General features: G+C 36.8%; 1 protein-coding gene across 6 annotated transcripts in view; it reads left to right on the top strand.

Moving 5' to 3' along the window:
• The window catches only part of EDEM3 (ER degradation enhancing alpha-mannosidase like protein 3), a 90,440-nt gene that overhangs the window by 32,190 nt on the left and 39,303 nt on the right, over positions 1–18,947 (top strand). For all 6 annotated transcript variants that reach the window (XM_032640189.1, XM_032640171.1, XM_032640163.1 and 3 more), the window contains 5 exons: positions 11,798–11,895; positions 13,510–13,635; positions 13,839–13,922; positions 15,004–15,087; positions 15,628–15,752. In XM_032640189.1, the coding sequence (XP_032496080.1) occupies positions 11,798–11,895; positions 13,510–13,635; positions 13,839–13,922; positions 15,004–15,087; positions 15,628–15,752 (517 nt within the window). The remainder of the gene's footprint in view (positions 1–11,797; positions 11,896–13,509; positions 13,636–13,838; positions 13,923–15,003; positions 15,088–15,627; positions 15,753–18,947) is intronic.

Raw genomic sequence — 18,947 nt, 5'->3', positions numbered from 1 at the left:
GAATTGAAGCCATGTGATCTGGGGCAAGTTATTTAACCTCTGTGTGCCTCTGTATCTGTAAAATGAGGATAATAGTACTTACTTCATAGAGTTATTATGATTTTTGTTTTGTTTTTTTATATAATCTTTATTGGAATATAGTTGATTTACAATGTTGTGTTAGTTTCTGCTATACATCAAAGTGAATCAGTTAGAATTATGATTAAATGAGTTAATGTAAAGAACTTATAACAGTGCCTGGCATATGTTACACTTACTATGAAGTAAGTGCTCACGATGTTAGTTCCTTTGATTAATAATTTCACTTTTGGGAATCTAGCCTGAGGAAACAATATAAAAGGTAGAAAATCATTTGTTCCCAAAGATGTTAATCACATAAAATTATTTGTAGTAGTGGAAAACTTGGAAACAGTCTAAGTGATCATCAGTAAAGAATAACATCAGTGTTTGAGAATTATTTCGCATCAGTGTTGAAACAGTAAGTTTTTAAATTGAATTGGATCAGGGGACAAAGCATATAACAATGTTTTATGAATAAACAGGATGTAAGATCATATAAAAAATATTTTATCTTTATAAGACACCCCTATAAAACAGGCATAGACAAATGGAAATATACTAGACTTTTCCTAATGAGATTTGATTGTCTAATTTACACATTTCTCTGTTTTCCTAAAGGCTTATGTTATATATAAAATAAAAAATAACTGCATGTATTTAAATGAATGAAAATGATATAAATATTAATTTGAACATATTAAAATTATTGCCTCTATTCACTAATAGAGGCAATATTGTCTAAATTTTTCAAAGTGTTATCTAAATGGTCCCTTCCTGAAACTGATCTGAATCCTGGCTTCAGAATTTTATAATTTCTTTTCTTAATTCTTATTTCACTCTCCTCATTGGCCCATGCATGGCCTATTTTATTTAGTCATTTTTAATAATGTAGTAACCACCCACAGATGGACCATCCATTATAAAAGCAACTAACTTGATAACATACTACTTCTGCATATGGTCCTTGACTCTCCATACCTCTGTAATCTCATACCTCTGTCTCTAACTGAAATAACCATCATTCTGATATTGTATTGACCATTCCCTTGCTTTCCTTTTAGTACAGTTTTATTGCATCTATATTCCTTAAAAATATATTTTTTGTTTTGATTTTAGCTTATAAAATGGCATCATGTCATATGAGACATTTTGAGACTTTTCACTTAAAATTATATTGCTAAAATTCTTGCACATTGTTGCATGTAGTTCTTTCTTTTTTGACTGCTGCATAATATTTTATTGTGTGAATAAACCATTATTTATGAGCATTTAGATTGTTTCTACGATTTTACTCTTGTGAACCCTAGTGCCGCCGTGAATATTTTTGTTTCTTCTGTTATACGTGTATAAACGTTTCTTTTGTCTGTATATCTAGGAGTAGAATTTTTAGGTCATAGGATAAGTTAAAGTTCAACTTCAGGAGACATGTCAAATTGTTTTCTAAAGTTGTTTCACCACTTTACACTTTCACCTGCAACATAAAAGAGATCCTGTGGATCAGCATCCTCTCCCAACACTTTGCATTGTCATACTCAAAGATTTTGCCAATCAAATGGGTGTACAAATGATTTCCCATAGTGGTTAGATTTGTATTTCTTTGATCACCAATGATGTTGAACACTTCTTCGTATTTATTGGCTATATATGTTTCCTTTTTTTTTTTTTTAATGTGGATGTTCTTATATATTGTCCATTTTCTATTGGGTTACTTGTGCTTTTAAAAAATATTATTGATATTATATGATACTTATGATCTATGTGATACCTATACCTTTGAAATTTATTAAGGTTATCATTTTGCCCTAGAACATGGTCAGCTTTCACTTGTGCTTAAGAAAAAATATATATTTTTTCTAATTGTTGGTTAAAAAATTCTATATATGTCAGTTTGTTCAGTTAATAATGTGCAGGTCCTTGCTGATTTTCTGTTTGCTTGACATATCAAGAATTAAAGAAGGTAGATAAAATTTCTGACAATGATTGTAGACCTGTTAGTATCTCCTTGTAGTTGTATTTTTGCTTTATATATTGGGTGCATTCATTTAAAATTGCTGTCTCTTCTTAGTTGAACCTTTCATCCTTATGCAGTGACCATCTCTAATAATACTGTGTTAAAGTCTATTTAATATGTTGGTAGTGCAGCTACATTGGCTTTATTTTGCTTAATATTTGCCTGATAAGTCTTTTTCTGTCCTTTTACTTTCAATTTTTGCAGGTTCTCATGCCATAAGTGTAGCTTCTGTAAAATTTATAGATTTTACAGATTTACTGACAAAAATCCATTTGTCAGTCTTTGTCTTTTAATTGGTAAATTTAGTCCATTCATGTTTATTGGTATTTTTAATATATTTGGGTTTATTTATACTACCTTTTTATTTCAGTGTGTCTCACCTTTTCTGTTTCCTTTTAATCCTTTTGTTTTTAATTGAAAGCTATATTTACCTTCTAGTGAGACATGAACTTTAGCATGCTCTCCCATCCTTTTGTTTCCCTCTGTTCCAACCCTCATCCTCTGTTATGATGATATCATATAGATATTTAGTTCTTTTTGATTATGAATGTTTTCTTTTTTTTCTTTTGGTCTTAGTGCTGCCCCCTCCCTCTTTCTTTAAAGATAATAAACTTTAACCAGGTATTTTGTCGCCTGTACTTTGTATATTTCTTGCAGCATCTCTTAGATTTGCCTCTCTTCTTATATAAGTATTTATCCCAAACTGTTTTCAGTAGCTTTTAATAGCTTCTGAGGCCTTACATGTCTAACAGTAATTTTATTATGCTTTCATATTTGAGAGACTGTTAGGCTGTAAATAATTTTCTGTTCAAGTTCTTTTCTTTCAAGTCTTTGAAAATATAACTCTATTGTTTTCTTACATCCTGTTAAAAAATCTGTTATTCTGATTTTTATGCCCTTATTTGTGATCTTTTTCTCTGGAAAATTAAGAATATCAACGACAAAGAGAAATTTCTGAAAATGTCACAATAATTTTATGTGTAGAATTTTCTTTATCTCCCCTTTTGGTATTCTGTGGGCCCTTTCAATTTCAAATCTGTGTTTTTAATTGCTGAAAGTTGATCTTTTTTTAAAAGTTATTTTATCTCTTTCATTTTTATTTATCTCTTTTTGCAATTCCTTTTATTACATGCAGTCTTATAGTTTGCTAATTTGTTCCTCAGCTGTATCCTAGATGCCATGCATCGCATCTATTATGGAATTTTGTTACATTTTTATTCCATAATTTCTTCTCAATTAATGATTTATTTTCTTCTCCTTTTGTGTTGCTGATATCTTCCCTATCTCTTTAGTGTGTTTATTAGACGAATTTTATTCTTTTCATTTATTTATTAATTTTTACCTCTTTATTGCAGTATAATTGCTTTACAATGGTGTGTTAGTTTCTGCTTTATAACAAAGTAAATCAGTTATACATATGTTCCCATATCTCTTCCCTCTTGGATCTTCCTCCCTTCCACCCTCCCTATCCCACCCCTCTAGGTGGTCACAAAGCACCGAGCTGATCTCCCTGTGCTATGTGGCTGCTTCCCACTAGCTATCTATTTTACGTTTGGTAGTATATATATGTCCATGCCACTCTCTCGCTTTGTCACAGCTTATCCTTCTCCCTCCCCATATCTTCAAGTCCATTCTCTAGTAGGTCTGTGTCTTTACTCCTGTCTTACCCCTACGTTCTTAATGACATTTTTTTCCCTTAAATTCCATATATGTGTCTTAGCATACGGTATTTGTCTTTCTTTTTCTGACTTATTTCACTCTGTATGACAGACTCTAGGTCCATCCACCTCATTACAAATAGCTCAATTTCATTTCTTTTTATGGCTGAGTAATATTCCATTGTATATATGTGCCACATCTTCTTTATCCATTCATCCAATAATGGACACGTAGGTTGTTTCCATCTCCGGGCTCTTGTAAATACAGCTGCAATGCACATTTTCATACATGACTCTTTTTGAATTATGGTTTTCTCAGGGTATATGCCCAGTAGTGGGATCGCTGGGTCATATGGTAGTTCTATTTGTAGTTTTTTAACAAACCTCCATACTGTTCTCCATAGTGGCTGTACCAATTCACATTCCCACCAACAATGCAAGAGTGTTCCCTTTTCTCCACACCCTCTCCAGCATTTATTGTTTCTAGATTTTTTGATGATGGCCATTCTGACTGGTGTGAGATGATATCTCATTGTAGTTTTGATTTGCATTTCTCTAATGATTAATGATGTTGAGCATTCTTTCATGTGTTTGTTGGCAGTCTATATCTTCTTTGGAGAAATGTCTATTTAGGTCTTCTGCCCATTTTCGGATTGGGTTGTTTTTTTTTTTTGTTATTGAGCTGCATGAGCTGCTTATAAATTTTGGAGATTAATCCTTTGTCAGTTGCTTCATTTGCAAATATTTTCTCCCATTCTGAGGGTTGTCTTTTGGTCTCATTTATGGTTTGCTTTGCTGTGCAAAAGCTTTGAAGTTTCATTAGGTCCCATTTGTTTATTTTTGTTTTTATTTCCATTTCTCTAGGAGGTGGGTCAAAAAGGATCTTGCTGTGATTAATGTCATAGAGTGTTCTGCCTATGTTTTCCTCTAAGAGTTTGATAGTTTCTGGCCTTACATTTAGGTCTTTAATCCATTTTGAGCTTATTTTTGTGTATGGTGTTAGGGAGTGATCTAATCTCATACTTTTACATGTACCTGTCCAGTTTTCCCAGCACCACTTATTGAGGAGGCTGTCCTTTCTCCACTGTACGTTCCTGCCTCCTTTATCAAAGATAAGGTGACCATATGTGCGTGGGTTTATCTCTGGGCTTTCTATTCTGTTCCATTGATCTATCTTTCTGTTTTTGTGCCAGTACCATACTGTCTTGATTGCTGTAGCTTTGTAGTAGAGTCTGAAGTCAGGGAGCCTGATTCCTCCAGCTCCGTTTTTCGTTCTCAAGATTGCTTTGGCCATTTGGGGTCTTTTGTGTTTCCATACAAATTGTGAATTTTTTTTTTCTAGTTCTGTGAAAAATGCCAGTGGTAGTTTGATAGGGATTGCATTGAATCTGTCGATTGCTTTGGGTAGTAGAGTCATTTTTACAATGTTGATTCTTCCCATCCAAGAACATGGTATATCTCTCCATCTATTTGTATCATCTTTAATTTCTTTCATCAGTGTCTTATAATTTTCTGCATACAGGTCTTTTGTCTCCTTAGGTAGTTTTATTCCTAGATATTTTATTCTTTTTGTTGCAGTGGTAAGTGGGAGTATTTTCTTGATTTCACTTTCAGATTTTTCATCATTAGTGTATAGGAATGCAAGAGATTTCTGTGCATTAGTTTTGTATCCTGCAACTTTACCAAATTGATTGATTAGCTCTAGTAGTTTTCTGGTAGCATCTTTAGGATTCTCTGTGTATAGTATCATGTCATCTGCAAACAGTGACAGCTTTACATTTTCTTTTCTGATTTGGATTCCTTTTATTTCCTTTTCTTCTCAGATTGCTGTGGCTAAAACTTCCAAAACTGTATTGAATAGGAGTGGTGAGAGTGGGCAACCTTGACTTGTTCCTGATCTTAGTGGAAATGCTTTCAGTTTTTCACCATTGAGGATGATTTTGGCTGTGGGTTTGTCATATATGGCCTTTATTATGTTGAGGAAAGTTCCCTCTATGCCTACTTTCTGCAGGGTTTTTATCATAAATGGATGTTGAATTTTGTCAAAAGCTTTCTCTGCATCTACTGAGATGATCATATGGTTTTTCTCCTTCAATTTGTTAATATGGTGTATCACATTGATTGATTTGCATGTATCGAAGAATTCTTGCATTCCTGGAATAAACCCCACTTGATCATGGTGTATGATCCTTTTAATGTGCTGTTGGATTCTGTTTGCTAGTATTTTGTTGAGGATTTTTGCGTCTTATGTTCATCAGTGATATTGGCCTGTAGTTTTCTTTCTTTGTGACATCCTTGTCTGGTTTTGGTATCAAGTGATGGTGGCCTCGTAGAATGAATTTGGGAGTGTTCCTCCCTCTGCTATATTTTGGAAGAGTTTGAGAAGGATAGGTGTTAGCTCTTCTCTAAATGTTTGATAGAATTTGCCTGTGAAGCCATCTGGTCCTGGGCTTTTGTTTGTTGCAAGATTTTTAATCACAGTTTCACTTTCAGTGCTTGTGATTGGTCTGTTCATATTTTCTATTTCTTCCTGATTCAGTCTTGGAAGGTTGTGCATTTCTAAGAATTTGTCCATTTCTTCCAGGTTGTCCATTTTATTGGCATAGAGTTGCTTGTAGTAATCTCTCATGATCTTTTGTACTTCTGCAGTGTCAGTTGTTACTTCTCCTTTTTCATTTCTATTTCTATTGAGTCTTCTCTCTTTTTTTCTTGATGAGTCTGGCTAATGGTTTATCTGTTTTGTGTATCTTCTCAAACAACCAGCTTTTAGCTTTATTGATCTTTGCTATTGTTTCCTTCATTTCTTTTTCATTTATTTCTGATCTGATTTTTATGATTTCTTTCCTTCTGCTAACTATAGGGGTTTTTTGGTCTTCTTTGTCTAATTGCTTTAGGTGCAAGGTTAGATTGTTTATTCGAGATGTTTCCTGTTTCTTAAGGTAGGATTGTATTGCTATAAACTTCCCTCTTAGAACTGCTTTTGCTGCATCCCATAGGTTTTGGGTCGTTGTGTCTCCATTGTCATTTGTTTCTAGGTATTTTTTTATTTCCTCTTTGATTTCTTCAGTGATCACTTCGTTATTAAGTACTGTATTGTTTAGCCTCCATGTGTTTGTATTTTTTTACAGATCTTTTCCTGTAATTGATATCTAGTCTCATGGCGTTGTGGTCAGAAAAGATACTTGATACAATTTCAATTTTCTTAAATTTACCAAGGCTTGATTTGTGACCCAAGATATGATCTATCCTGGAGGATGTTCCATGAGCACTTGAGAAAAATGTGTATTCTGTTGTTTTTGGATGGAGTGTCCTATAAATATCAATTAAGTTCATCTTGTTTAATGTATCATTTAAAGCTTGTGTTTCCTTTTTTATTTTCATTTTGGATGATCTGTCCATTGTTGAAAGTGGGGTGTTAAAGTCCCCTACTGTGAATGTGTTACTGTTGATCTCCCCTTTTATGGCTGTTAGTATTTGCCTTATGTATTGAGGTGCTCCTGTGTTGGGTGCATAAATATTTACAATTGTTGTATCTTCTTCTTGGATCGATCCCTTGATCATTATGTAGTGTCTTTCTTTGTCTCTTGTAATAGTCCTTATTTTAAAGTCTATTTTGTCTGATATGAGAATTGTGACTCCAGCTTTCTTTCAGTTTCCATTTGCATGGAATATCTTTCTCCATCCCCTTACTTTCAGTCTGTATGTGTCTCTAGGTCTGAAGTGGGTCGCTTGTAGACAGCATATATATGGGTCTTGTTTTTGTATCCATTCAGCCAATCTGTGTCTTTAGGTGGGAGCATTTAGTCCATTTACATTTGAGGCAGTTATCGACATGTATGTTCCTATTCCCATTTTCTTAATTGTTTTGGTTTCTTATCGTAGGTCTTTTCCTTCTCTTGTGTTTCTTGCCTAGAGAAGTTCCTTTAGCATTTGTTGTAATGCTGGTTTGGTGCTGAACTCTCTCAGCTTTTGCTTGTCTGTAAAGGTTTTAATTTCTCCATCAAATCTGAATGAGAACCTAGCTGGGTAGAGTAATCTTGGTTGTAGGTTTTTCCCCTTCATCACTTTAAATATGTCCTGCCAGTCCCTTCTAGCTTACAGAGTTTCTGCTGAAAGATCAGCTGTTAACCTTATGGGGATTCCCTTGTGTGTTATTTGTTGTTTTTCCCTTGCTGTTTTTAATATGTTTTCTTTGTATTTAAGTTTTGACAGTTTGATTCATATGTGTCTTGGTGTATTTCTCCTTGGATTTATCCTGTATGGGACTCTCTGTGCTTCCTGGACTTGATTAACTATTTCCTTTCCCATATTAGGGAAGTTTTCAACTATAATCTCTTCAAATATTTTCTCAGTCCCTTTCTTTTTCTCTTCTTCTTCTGGAACCCCTATAATTCGAATGTTGGTGCATTTAATGTTGTCCCAGAGGTCTCTGAGACTGTCCTCCATTATTTTCATTCGTTTATCTTTGTTCTCCTCAGCAGTAGTTATTTCCACTATTTTATCTTCCAGGTCACTTATCTGTTCTTCTGCCTCAGTTATTCTGCTATTGATCCCATCTAGAGTATTTTTAATTTCATTTATTGTGTTGTTCATCGTTGCTTGTTTCATCTTTAGTTCTTCTAGGTCCTTGTTAAATGTTTCTTGCATTTTGTCTATTCTATTTCCAAGATTTTGGATCATCTTTACTATCATTATTCTGAATTCTTTTTCAGGTAGACTGCCTATTTCCTCTTTATTTGTTAGGTCTGGCAGGTTTTTATCTTGCTCCTTCATCTGCTGTGTGTTTTTCTGTCTTCTCATTTTGCTTATCTTACTGTGTTTGGGGTCTCCTTTTTGTAGGCTGCATGTTCGTAGTTCCCATTGTTTTTGGTGTCTGTCCCCAGAGGCTAAAGTTGGTTCAGTGGGTTGTGTAGGCTTCCTGGTGGAGGGGACTAGTGCCTGTGTTGTGGTGGATGAGGCTGGATCTTGTCTTTTTGGTGGGCAGGTCCACGTCTGGTGGTGTGTTTTGGGGTGTCTGTGGCCTTGTTATGATTTTAGGCAGCCTCTCTTCTAATGGCTGCTGTTGTGTTCCTGTCTTGCTAGTTGTTTGGCATAGGGTGTCCAGCACTGTAGCTTGCTGGTCGTTGAGTGAAGCTGGTGCTGGTGTTGAGAATGAGATCTCTGGGAGATTTTTGCCGTTTGATATTATATGGAGCTGGGAGGTCTCTTGTGGACCAGTGTCCTGAAGTTGGCTCTCCCACCTCAGAGGCACAGCACTGACTCCTGGCTGCAGCACCAAGAGCCTTGCATCCGCACAGCTCAGAATAAAAGGGAGAAAAAGGAGAAAGAGAGAGAGGGAGGGAGGGAGGGAGAGAGAGAGAGAAAGGAAGGAAGAAAGAAAGAAGGAAAGAAAGAAAGAAAAGGAGGGAGGGAGGAAGGAAGGAGGGCAGGAAGGAAAGAAAGAAAGAAAACAAAATAAAGTAAGATCAAATAAAATAAATTTATTAAAATAAAAATTATTAAGAAAAAAAAATTTTTAAAGAAAAAAAGAAAACCACCAAGAACAACAACAACAAAAAGGTCGGATAGAACCCTATGACAAATGGTGGAAGCAAAGCTATACAGACAAAATGGCACACAGAAGCATACACATACATACTCACAAAAAGAGGAAAAGGGGAAAAAATCATAAATCTTGCTCTCGAAGTCCACTTCCTTAATTTGGGATGATTCGTCGTCTATTCAGGTATTCCGCAGATGCAGGGTACATCAAGTTGATTGTGGAGCTTTAATCCGCTGCTTCTGAGGCTGCTGGGGGAGATTTCCCTTTCTCTTCTTTGTTCTCACAGCTCCCGAGGCTCAGCTTTGAATTTGGCCCCGCCTCTGAGTGTAGGTCGCCGGAGGGCGTCTGTTCTTCGCTCAGACAGGTCGGGGTTAAAGGAGCAGCTGCTTCGGGGACTCTGGCTCACTCAGGCCGGGGGGAGGGAGGGGTATGGAGTGCAGGGCGAGCCTGCGGCGGCAGAGGCCGGCGTGACGTTGCACCAGCCTGAAGCGCGCCGTGCGTTCTCCCGGGGGAGTTGTCCCTGGATCCCGGGACCCTGGCAGTGGCGGGCTGCACAGGCTCCCCGGAAGGGGGGTGTGGATAGCGACCTGTCCTCACACATAGGCTTCTTGGTGGCGGCAGCAGCAGCCTTAGCGGCTCATGCCCGTCTCTGGGGTCCACACTTTTAGCCGCATCTCGCGCCCATCTCTGGAGCTCCTTTAAGCAGCGCTCTTAATCCTCTCCTCGCGCCCCAGGAAACAAAGAGGGAAGAAAACATCTCTTGCCTCTTTGGCAGGTCCAGACTTTTCCCCGGACTCCCTCCCGGCTAGCCGTGGCGCACTAACCCCCTGCAGGCTGTGTTCACGCCCGCCAGCCCCAGTCCTCTCCCTGCACTCCTCTGAAGCCAGATCCTCAGCTTCCAGCCCCGCCCACCACGGTGGGTGAGCAGACAAGCCTCTCGGGCTGGTGAGTGCTGGTCTGCACCGATGATCTGTGCGGGAATCTCTCCATTTTGCCCTCCGCACCCCTGTTGCTGTGCTCTCCTCCGCAGCTCCGCTCTGAAGCTTCCCCCTCCGCCACCCGCAGTCACTGCCCGTGAAGGGGCTTCCTAGTGTGTGGAAACCTTTCCTCCTTCACAGCTCCCTCCCAGAGGTGCAGGTCCCATCCCTATCCTTTTGTCTCTGTTTATTCTTTTCTCTTTTGCCCTACCCAGGTACGCTGGGGACTTTCTTCCCTTTTGGGAGGTTTGAGGTCTTCTGCCAGCGTTCAGTAGGTGTTCTGTAGGAGTTATTCCACGTGTAGATGTATTTCTGGTGTATCTGTGGGGAGGAAGGTTATCTCCTCTTCTTACTCTTCAGCCATCTTCCCCTCGTCCCCCCTATTAGATTAATTTTAAATTCTTGGTTTGCCTGTTCTAATATTTTCTTCCTCTGATAAACTCCTACTCCAGTACTTTCTTCTTCTTTTCAAAAAGTCATGCATCTTAAATGTTTTTGTCCTATAAGTTCATATTCACTTGTCACCTACTTTGTGGGGAGGTCAAATTCCAATCCCTATCAGCCCCAGTTATCTTAGGGGTGAATTCTAAGAAGTTTTTTAAAATACCAATGTCTTGACGCCTAGGGATTCTGATTTGATTGGCCTGGAGTGTGCCCTGAGTACAGGGATTTCTAAGGTTGTAATTGTAATTATAATTTAGATTGTGATTCACCAGCCTTAAGAGTTTGGAGGGGAAAGGGTGGGGAAGAGAATGTCTAAAATTAGTTCCCACCTCTTTTTGAGTTCAGTTCCTCACACAGGACTTTCATGGTGCCCTGATTTTATTCCTGAGGCTACCTGGAGCATAGATCTGAGTTGTAGCAGGCATGGGAGGAGACTTTGTATCTTAAGGTAGTGGTAGGAGAGAGGCAGGAGCAAAGCTCCAGCAGTTTTTCTACTGTTTGAGCCTTCCATAGCTATGCCTGGCTGTTTCTGCTACAGAACAAAGCCCTCCCCCTCCATCCCCCACCAAGTTCTTAACAGTTTTCTTCTTGTTATTTTCTTTCTTTGGTCCTCTATGATGATCTTAAAGGAAGAAGCCAGCAGTTGTGCTAGCTTCAGCAATTAGAACTGTCACCTCCAAACAGCAGCAGTGTTGTTTTCATATATATTATAACTGTAAAGATTGATGTCTAACTGATTAAGGATCCAGTAGTTGCATAATAATACCTGCTAGTGCTTCCTCTTTGAAGTTCCTCATTAAGAAAATAAGCTTTAAAAATATTCTTAAAACTAGTATCTTCTGCTTTTAAATAAGACTTTAAAATAAGACTTCTGTAGCCAATTTTGCAAAGCACGATTTTTTTAACATACAAACTATTGTCAACAAAGGAACTATTATTCATATAGTAAGGTTAATATTTCTGTAAATGTGTAATTTTTACTTTCAACGATTTCATGTTTAGACTAATTTTTCATTCTTAGTGTACTAGTACCTTTACTGTATTCTATGAAGAATTTTTAAGACTTGTTTAATAAAAAAATCACATTTATATGTATTTTCCATAGATAGTGGAGTTGGAGCAGGGATTGATTCATATTATGAATATCTGTTGAAAGCCTACGTCTTGCTTGGAGATGACAGCTTTCTGGAAAGATTTAATACAGTAAGTTGTTCCAATTTTGTATTAAGTTTAGAGCCAATTTAATTTGCCGGATTTGGATAGAAACTCAGTCATCTAAGAGACATTCTGAAAAATTATTTTTAAATGTGTAGTAGTTTTTTGGTCAGTATTCCCTGATGATGTTGGACAGGGACAGGGTAAACACTACATACATTGCAAAAACTAGATTACAAAGTAGTTTTATTTTCATCTATCATCAGAAATTTTCAAGATTTTCCAGTGAGTAATATGTAGATTTGAGTTTTACCTAATCTTTTACACAAGGAAGGGAATTTATTGAAATCCAAAGCCTTCTCCTTTAGATTCTAATTCTTTTTGGAATAGTTTGGAAGTTTGGCCTAGTCCTTGACCACACCAAGTGTGCAGGGCTTTGGAGACTTGAACAAACCAGTGGGTATTCATTTCAAAAGAAGATCCGTTAAGTCTTAAGTGTGGATCAGACTCACAGGCATGTTTTTAGGGGAGAAGGGAGAGATTATTGAACCCTATTGGATCGCCTTTGTCTGTAATTAAAGCAAATTGAAATTAACTGTAGTAAACTCATCAGCTGTGTCAGTACATTCTTTTCAAAATAATTTACCATTTCTTTGCCCACCCATGAGTTCACCCACATTATTGTGAGATAGTACAATATAGTGGTTAAAAGTATGAGAGTTCTCCTGTGTGGGTTTAAATCCTGGTTGTGCCACTGGTCTTGGCTTTGGGCAAGTAACTTAGATATTTTCCTCTATTCCTTATCTACAGAATGGGGATGCTAGTACTATTTATTGGGAGGATTAAATGAGCTAATGCATATGAACTGATTAGAACAGTGCTTTGAGATCTATCATGTACTCAATAATAGTTAATAAATAATAGATGAGTTAGGGAAAAAACCTGGTAAAAGTCCTAATAAGTCATCACTGAATACTTTTAGAAACACTATTACATATATCATTTAATATATCATTTATTAGATTATAACAAGATTTTCTTGAGGTGCATGAGGACAGATTTTTTTTGTTTGTTTTTTTTTTTATCAGTCATTGACTCTGACAGCTCAGCCTGTTGTCAAGGCTGAGAAATATCTAGGAGAAGATAAAAGAAGGGGAAAAGAGTTTTTAAGACCATAAAAGGCAGAGGTAGTGGACTGTAAGAGTGGCAACAGTGATGGGATGCATTAGTTTAGGTAGACAAGCACCAGAATGTTATGTTAGCTGCCTAGGGAGCAAACTTCCTAGACAAAGGAGAAAATGAATCTAATTCTGTGATATAGAAGCCTGTAACTATATTTCAAGAGGACGTAAGAGCATCCTTGGGCCACAATCCTGCAGGATAGTGATGTTCAGGTCTATACCCTTCAGAAGGTCCCATTTTATCTATAGTTTTTAGTATTCTGCATCAGAGTTTAAGAACACAGGGGAGTATATATAGTATATTTTACAAAGATTTCCATCTGAAGGAATTTAACTATTTCCATAGTTAACAGTTACTTAGTAAATTTATTCATATGTAAATTGGGGTTTCATTTCTTCATATATTTAATGATACGCTGTGTTCAGAATAGTACAGCATTTTTTATCTACTTTCATGAACACATATTGTGATCTTTTATAGCACTACGATGCCATAATGAGGTACATAAGCCAGCCACCTCTTCTACTTGATGTGCATATCCACAAGCCAATGCTGAATGCTCGGACTTGGATGGATGCTTTGCTTGCCTTTTTTCCAGGTTTGCAGGTAAAAAAAACCTCTTTTATTTCTCTTAATATTAAAGTAAAATGATTATAATTCAGTGCATTTGTCATCTCTAAAATTGAATTACCAAAACAGAGTCACACTTCAAAATTGTATTAATCTACATTTTTCTGTTTATATAATGATTATAGATAAAGTCAACTCATATTTTACTGGATAATTTTGTTGTTATTGTTGGTTTCTAGGTCTTAAAGGGGGATATTAGACCTGCTATTGAAACTCATGAAATGTTGTATCAGGTGATTAAAAAACACAATTTTCTACCAGAGGTAAGCAAATCATCTTTGGAATTCTAATTTACATATACTATAGATTGCTAATTTAAAGGTAGAAAATGCCATCTTCAAGGTTGGTGTGTTCTTTTTCATTTTTCCAGGTTAAATAGCTTATTTAATATATTTTTGGTTTACACAGTATTGTATATGTTTTTCCTTTTCATCGTGTATTAAGAGAAGTCTAGTTTAGGATAATGCTGATAGTTTACTAATTTAATGTTAAAAAAAAATCCCCAATTGGTATTTCTCAACCTTTTCTAATCCATGCCATTGCATAGTGTCTCATTCTAACTTTTACACTTACCCACCAGCTAGGGAGACTTTTGTACTTTTTATTTTCTAAAGCTTATTTTATGAAAACAATATACATTGAACATACATACTCTTGCTGATCACTCATGCTCCCTGGAAATTTGGAAATGTTAGCTCTTCTTCACACTGCTTAAGAATTATTCTCCCTGGTTTTTATATGTTAGTAATAAGTATTCTTGCTAGCTTGGTACCATAAGATTTTAATAGCATACCTTTTGGCTTTCCAGAAATGTACCATTAAAAATTTCCAAATTTGTGTATGGCCTTGTTCTATCCCTACTTATTGACTACTCTCTGTGAGATATCTAAGCATCTCACCAATTTAGAAGGCTTCCTAAAGTGTTTGTTTCAAGCCACAGAGGATTTGAGACTCATAAAAAAGCATATGCTAAAATAGAAATAGGAGAGTGAGAGACTTAATAATTAAGAGAAAAAAGTGGAGATAAGAAAAAAGAAGAGAACACAATTATGCAGACAATGAGGACCTGTGTAGTGGCATTACTGAGGTCATAGCTTTTCCTAAGCTTCCTAATAGCCAAAGTGATCACTTAAAAAAGGAATTCCATTTAATTGGTAAAAAAACAGCCTTCACAAAAATGAATTGTGATTTTAAGCAGTGATAATTTTCATTTTATAGATGAAAATTGTTATCAATATTTTAACTATTTTTTTGTTTGTGATCTAATTTATATACTATATATTCTAGAACTACTTATTTTTTTAAATCACATTGTTATGCCTATTTGTGTGTTGTTTTGTCTAGGCATTTACCACAGATTTCAGGGTGCATTGGGCTCAACATCCTTTAAGGCCAGAATTTGCAGAAAGTACCTACTTCTTGTATAAAGTAAGCTAATTTAACTCTCTTTTTGCTATTTAGCTCCTGTTCTCTGTTGGATAACTCACTATCTTATAGTAATAGTATCGGCTTTTCAAAGTTCTTGTTTAATATTATAATGGTTGGATATATCATGGTTCTTATTCACCCAGTTCATAGAGTTATTGAAAGATGCAAGAATTGACATCTAAGTTTTATGCCTTTTCAGAAGACTTACGAAGCATTTCTTTAAAGAGAAATTTTATATCCTAGAGCTGCTTTCTAAAGCATGTCTCTTGCCTTCCTTTAATCGGGCGGCCTTTCTGGGCATTAGAAATTTCATCCAAAGCCTCAGAGGTACAGTTGTGCAGCCTTCCAGTTGTGTATTTAAGAAATTCATAAAGCAAATCCATGGCTTACTTTCAGAACTAGGTTCTATGTAACATGTGTTCTAGTGCCTGATATAATGCCTGGCACCTGGCAGGTACTCAATAAATATTTGATAAATAAATGGTTATATGGTACTGTGTCAGCTATGTATATGTATACATATATTCTCCTTTTTAATAGGCTACAGGAGATCCTTACTACCTTGAAGTAGGGAAAACACTTATTGAAAATTTAAATAAATATGCTAGAGTGCCTTGCGGATTTGCTGCCATGAAGGATGTTCGTACTGGAAGTCATGAGGACAGGTAAAACAATTCCTAACCTCCCCTTTCCTCAGGGTAACTCTGAAACAACACAAAATGTTATTAGTCAGATTTCAGATCAGCTTAATGCTTTTACAAAGGGTATTTGAAGATGCAAACCTTAGTTCATTGTGCTTATTTTTAAAACTCTCTTGAATAGGCTTATTTTAAATTGTTTGAAAAGTCTGTGTTTTTACCATAGTGCCTGGCATATAGTTGGTGCTCAAATGATTTTTAAATAGATGAATAAATGATTGTTAAACCTCAGAACCTTGGTCTTTGGAGTATTAGGAAAGTTGGGGTTTTCTTCTTTGTTAATAGTTTTTTATATTATGTAAAATGTTAGAAATTATCAAGATGATGACTAATGATCTGGATTATGATTCCTGTTCAGTCAAGAATTCCTCAAAAGCAATGTCGTGGTTAATGTGTATATTCTTATTCTGTTGCTGATTTGGAGAGCTGGGGAGACCCATTGGCAGTTTCTATTTCATTGGATACTGGATAGATGTAGTTGACGTGGAGTATTCAAGATATGAAAAGCACCCTTTGGTTAATATGACATTCACTAACATTCCAGTTATTCTGAGATCATTTGATTCTGTTATTTTAACTGTCCAGAACATAGCAACACATTTCTAAATGAACACTAAAGTTTGTTTGTTCATTTGCTTAGCAAGTGTTCATTCCACAAATATTTACTGAGGTGTCTTATGTGCCAGAGTTATACTAGGTTTTGAAGATTAAAGATAAAAAGACATGTCTTTTCTATCATTGAATCACTGGGGCAGGCAGATAAACAGGCTTTAAAGCATTGTATATGTGCTATGAAACATACTAAAGGGACGTGAAATGCAGATTGGGATATGACAGTCACTTGAGCGTCCTGTGTCCTGAAGGATCAGGACTAGAAAACTAGAAAAAGGAAAGTAGTAAAAGGAGTTTCTGGCAGAGGAACTAGGGACAGCTGAAATACAACACTCATTATCTACTCACAGAATTGACCCTCAGTCCTTCTCTTGGAGCATTTAGATAATAGTTAATTAGGCTTGGGACCTCCTTCCCCGACCACAGCTGATAAGAAATGGATAGGTTTCTGGAAGCAGACACACAGAAAACAGCAAGAAATGAAAGCAGATAGCTTTTGTATTTATCTGTAACATTTACTGGCTGCTTCCTACATTTCAGGTACTCTTCTAATTAAGCACTTTCTATGTTTAATTCATTTGATCCTTTACAGCCACCCTCTGAAGTATAATTTCTATTATGATATTCATTTTATAGATGAAGAAACCAAGGCACAGGGAGTTGGGGAGCTTGCCTGAGGTCACACAGTTAGTAAGGTTAATTCTAATCAAGGCAGATAGGCTTTTGACTATATGCTCTACTGGCAGCTCATTCAAGGAACAGTAAATTAATCGCCCCGCTCTGCGCCAGACGCTGAACTTGGGTAAGAGGATGAAAAGATAAATTAGAATCAGTCCCTGCCTGCCTGTGACTTATGGTCAGTGAAGAAGATAGGTATGTAAAGAAGTAATCACAGCCACGTGGTGAGCGCTAGAGCAGAAGGAAACATAGCAGGTGGAGGAATTACAGAGGAAGACATGATTTGCTCTGTTCAGAGAGTTCCGTGTTTCTAAATTCAGCGTCCTTCCTCTTCCTCCTGCTGAGTGTCCCTCCCGCGGTGCTGTTTCTGGATCTCTGACGGCCCGTGCCGCACTCTGGTTGCACAGTCCAGTGTGCAGAGTACCCCTTGAAGCATCACGTCCAGAGTTAATGATGCCCGAGGTGCACTTGGTGCAGCAGCGCTGTTGCCGTCTGGGTCCAGGCGCAAGACGGGTCATCTTCTGAGGGGCTGGTGGGCTTACACCCTTTCTCCACTTGAGGATCACCGCTTGGTCTGCTCACTGTTCCTCGTGGTAGTGTTGCGTCTCTCGCATGCATTTGGCCCAACAAAAGGTTGAGAATTCCTAATCTTTGTCTTACCACGTTCTTGGATGTGCTTTAGCAGCTTTCTTACGTTTAACAGTGAACTTGTGGCCAGTTGACCTCAGATACTTGACAATGACTTGCTGACAAATGGGTGTTCTCTACCCTGCTCTTAAGAAACTGATTGATTTTTTAAAAGTGCAAACTTAGAACTTAATACTCATCCCAGCAAAATTTCATTTTGTTGGGTTTTTGTGTGTGTGTGTGTGTGTGTGTGTGCGTTTCTAGACCAAAAAGAAGGCTTAAATTTCATCTCAGTCATCTAATGTATTAGCTAAATTACTGTTTTCAGGAATCTGGGGTTTAGATAATTATGCCTTAAAATTTTCCATGTAATGCTCTTTGCATTTGGTTGCTTGTTCCCCTACGGAGCTACCAGTGCTGTTGTCTGGCTCACCAGTGTCTCCGTTCCCTGGCCCCCCACACACAGTTTTCAAAAAAGAAATATCTGTATTTTTCTTATAATAAATGATCAGTTAAAGAATTTAAATGGCAAAAAAAATATGAAAATCTTCCCTATGATACTTTCCCCGCTTGCCATCCTAAGATAATCACTGTTGGCAGTTTTAGAAACAGTCTTCCAGACATTTTTTATGCCTGTGTGTTTGCATTTGTGTACATATTTATGGTTTTAAAGTACAAAATAGATTATGTGATACGATACCCAAACTTGCTAGCTTTACCCAACTCATACTGCAGTGATCTTACCACGTCTCTAGTCTTTTCTAAACATTTACAAATCATCTGTTTCGTAATCACTTGTGGAATTTGCCAAAAATCAAAATCTTGCACATCAGTTTACAGTTCTTAAGCTAACATTTGCTTATGGTAATAACCGTCAGTCCTCCAGAAAAAGTTAAATTACCATAAGTGTATTGCAGATTGACAGGGAAGTATTTTATCCGTTATAAAATGATTAACATCCAAAATGTTCAAAGAAGTGTTGAAACGTTACAGTTGTTGTTCCAAAATAAAACATCATTTATGTCTGGGAAAAATAATGATAGCGCTGTTTTTGAGCTCATACACATGCCGGGTGCTATGCTAAATAGTTGACATTATAGTACGTCATTTAGTCTTTGCACCACTGTTAGGCATGTATTGTTGTTATGTCCTTTCAGAATAAACTGAAGCTCACCGTCCTTATATAATATCCTCCTTGGTCACATAGCTCGTCATCAGAAGTTCTTTTCTATTTCCAAATCCCCA

This window comes from Phocoena sinus, chromosome 1 (genome assembly GCF_008692025.1).
Source record: "Phocoena sinus isolate mPhoSin1 chromosome 1, mPhoSin1.pri, whole genome shotgun sequence".
NCBI lineage: Eukaryota > Metazoa > Chordata > Mammalia > Artiodactyla > Phocoenidae > Phocoena > Phocoena sinus.
This window is presented reverse-complemented; position numbering and strand designations above follow the sequence as displayed.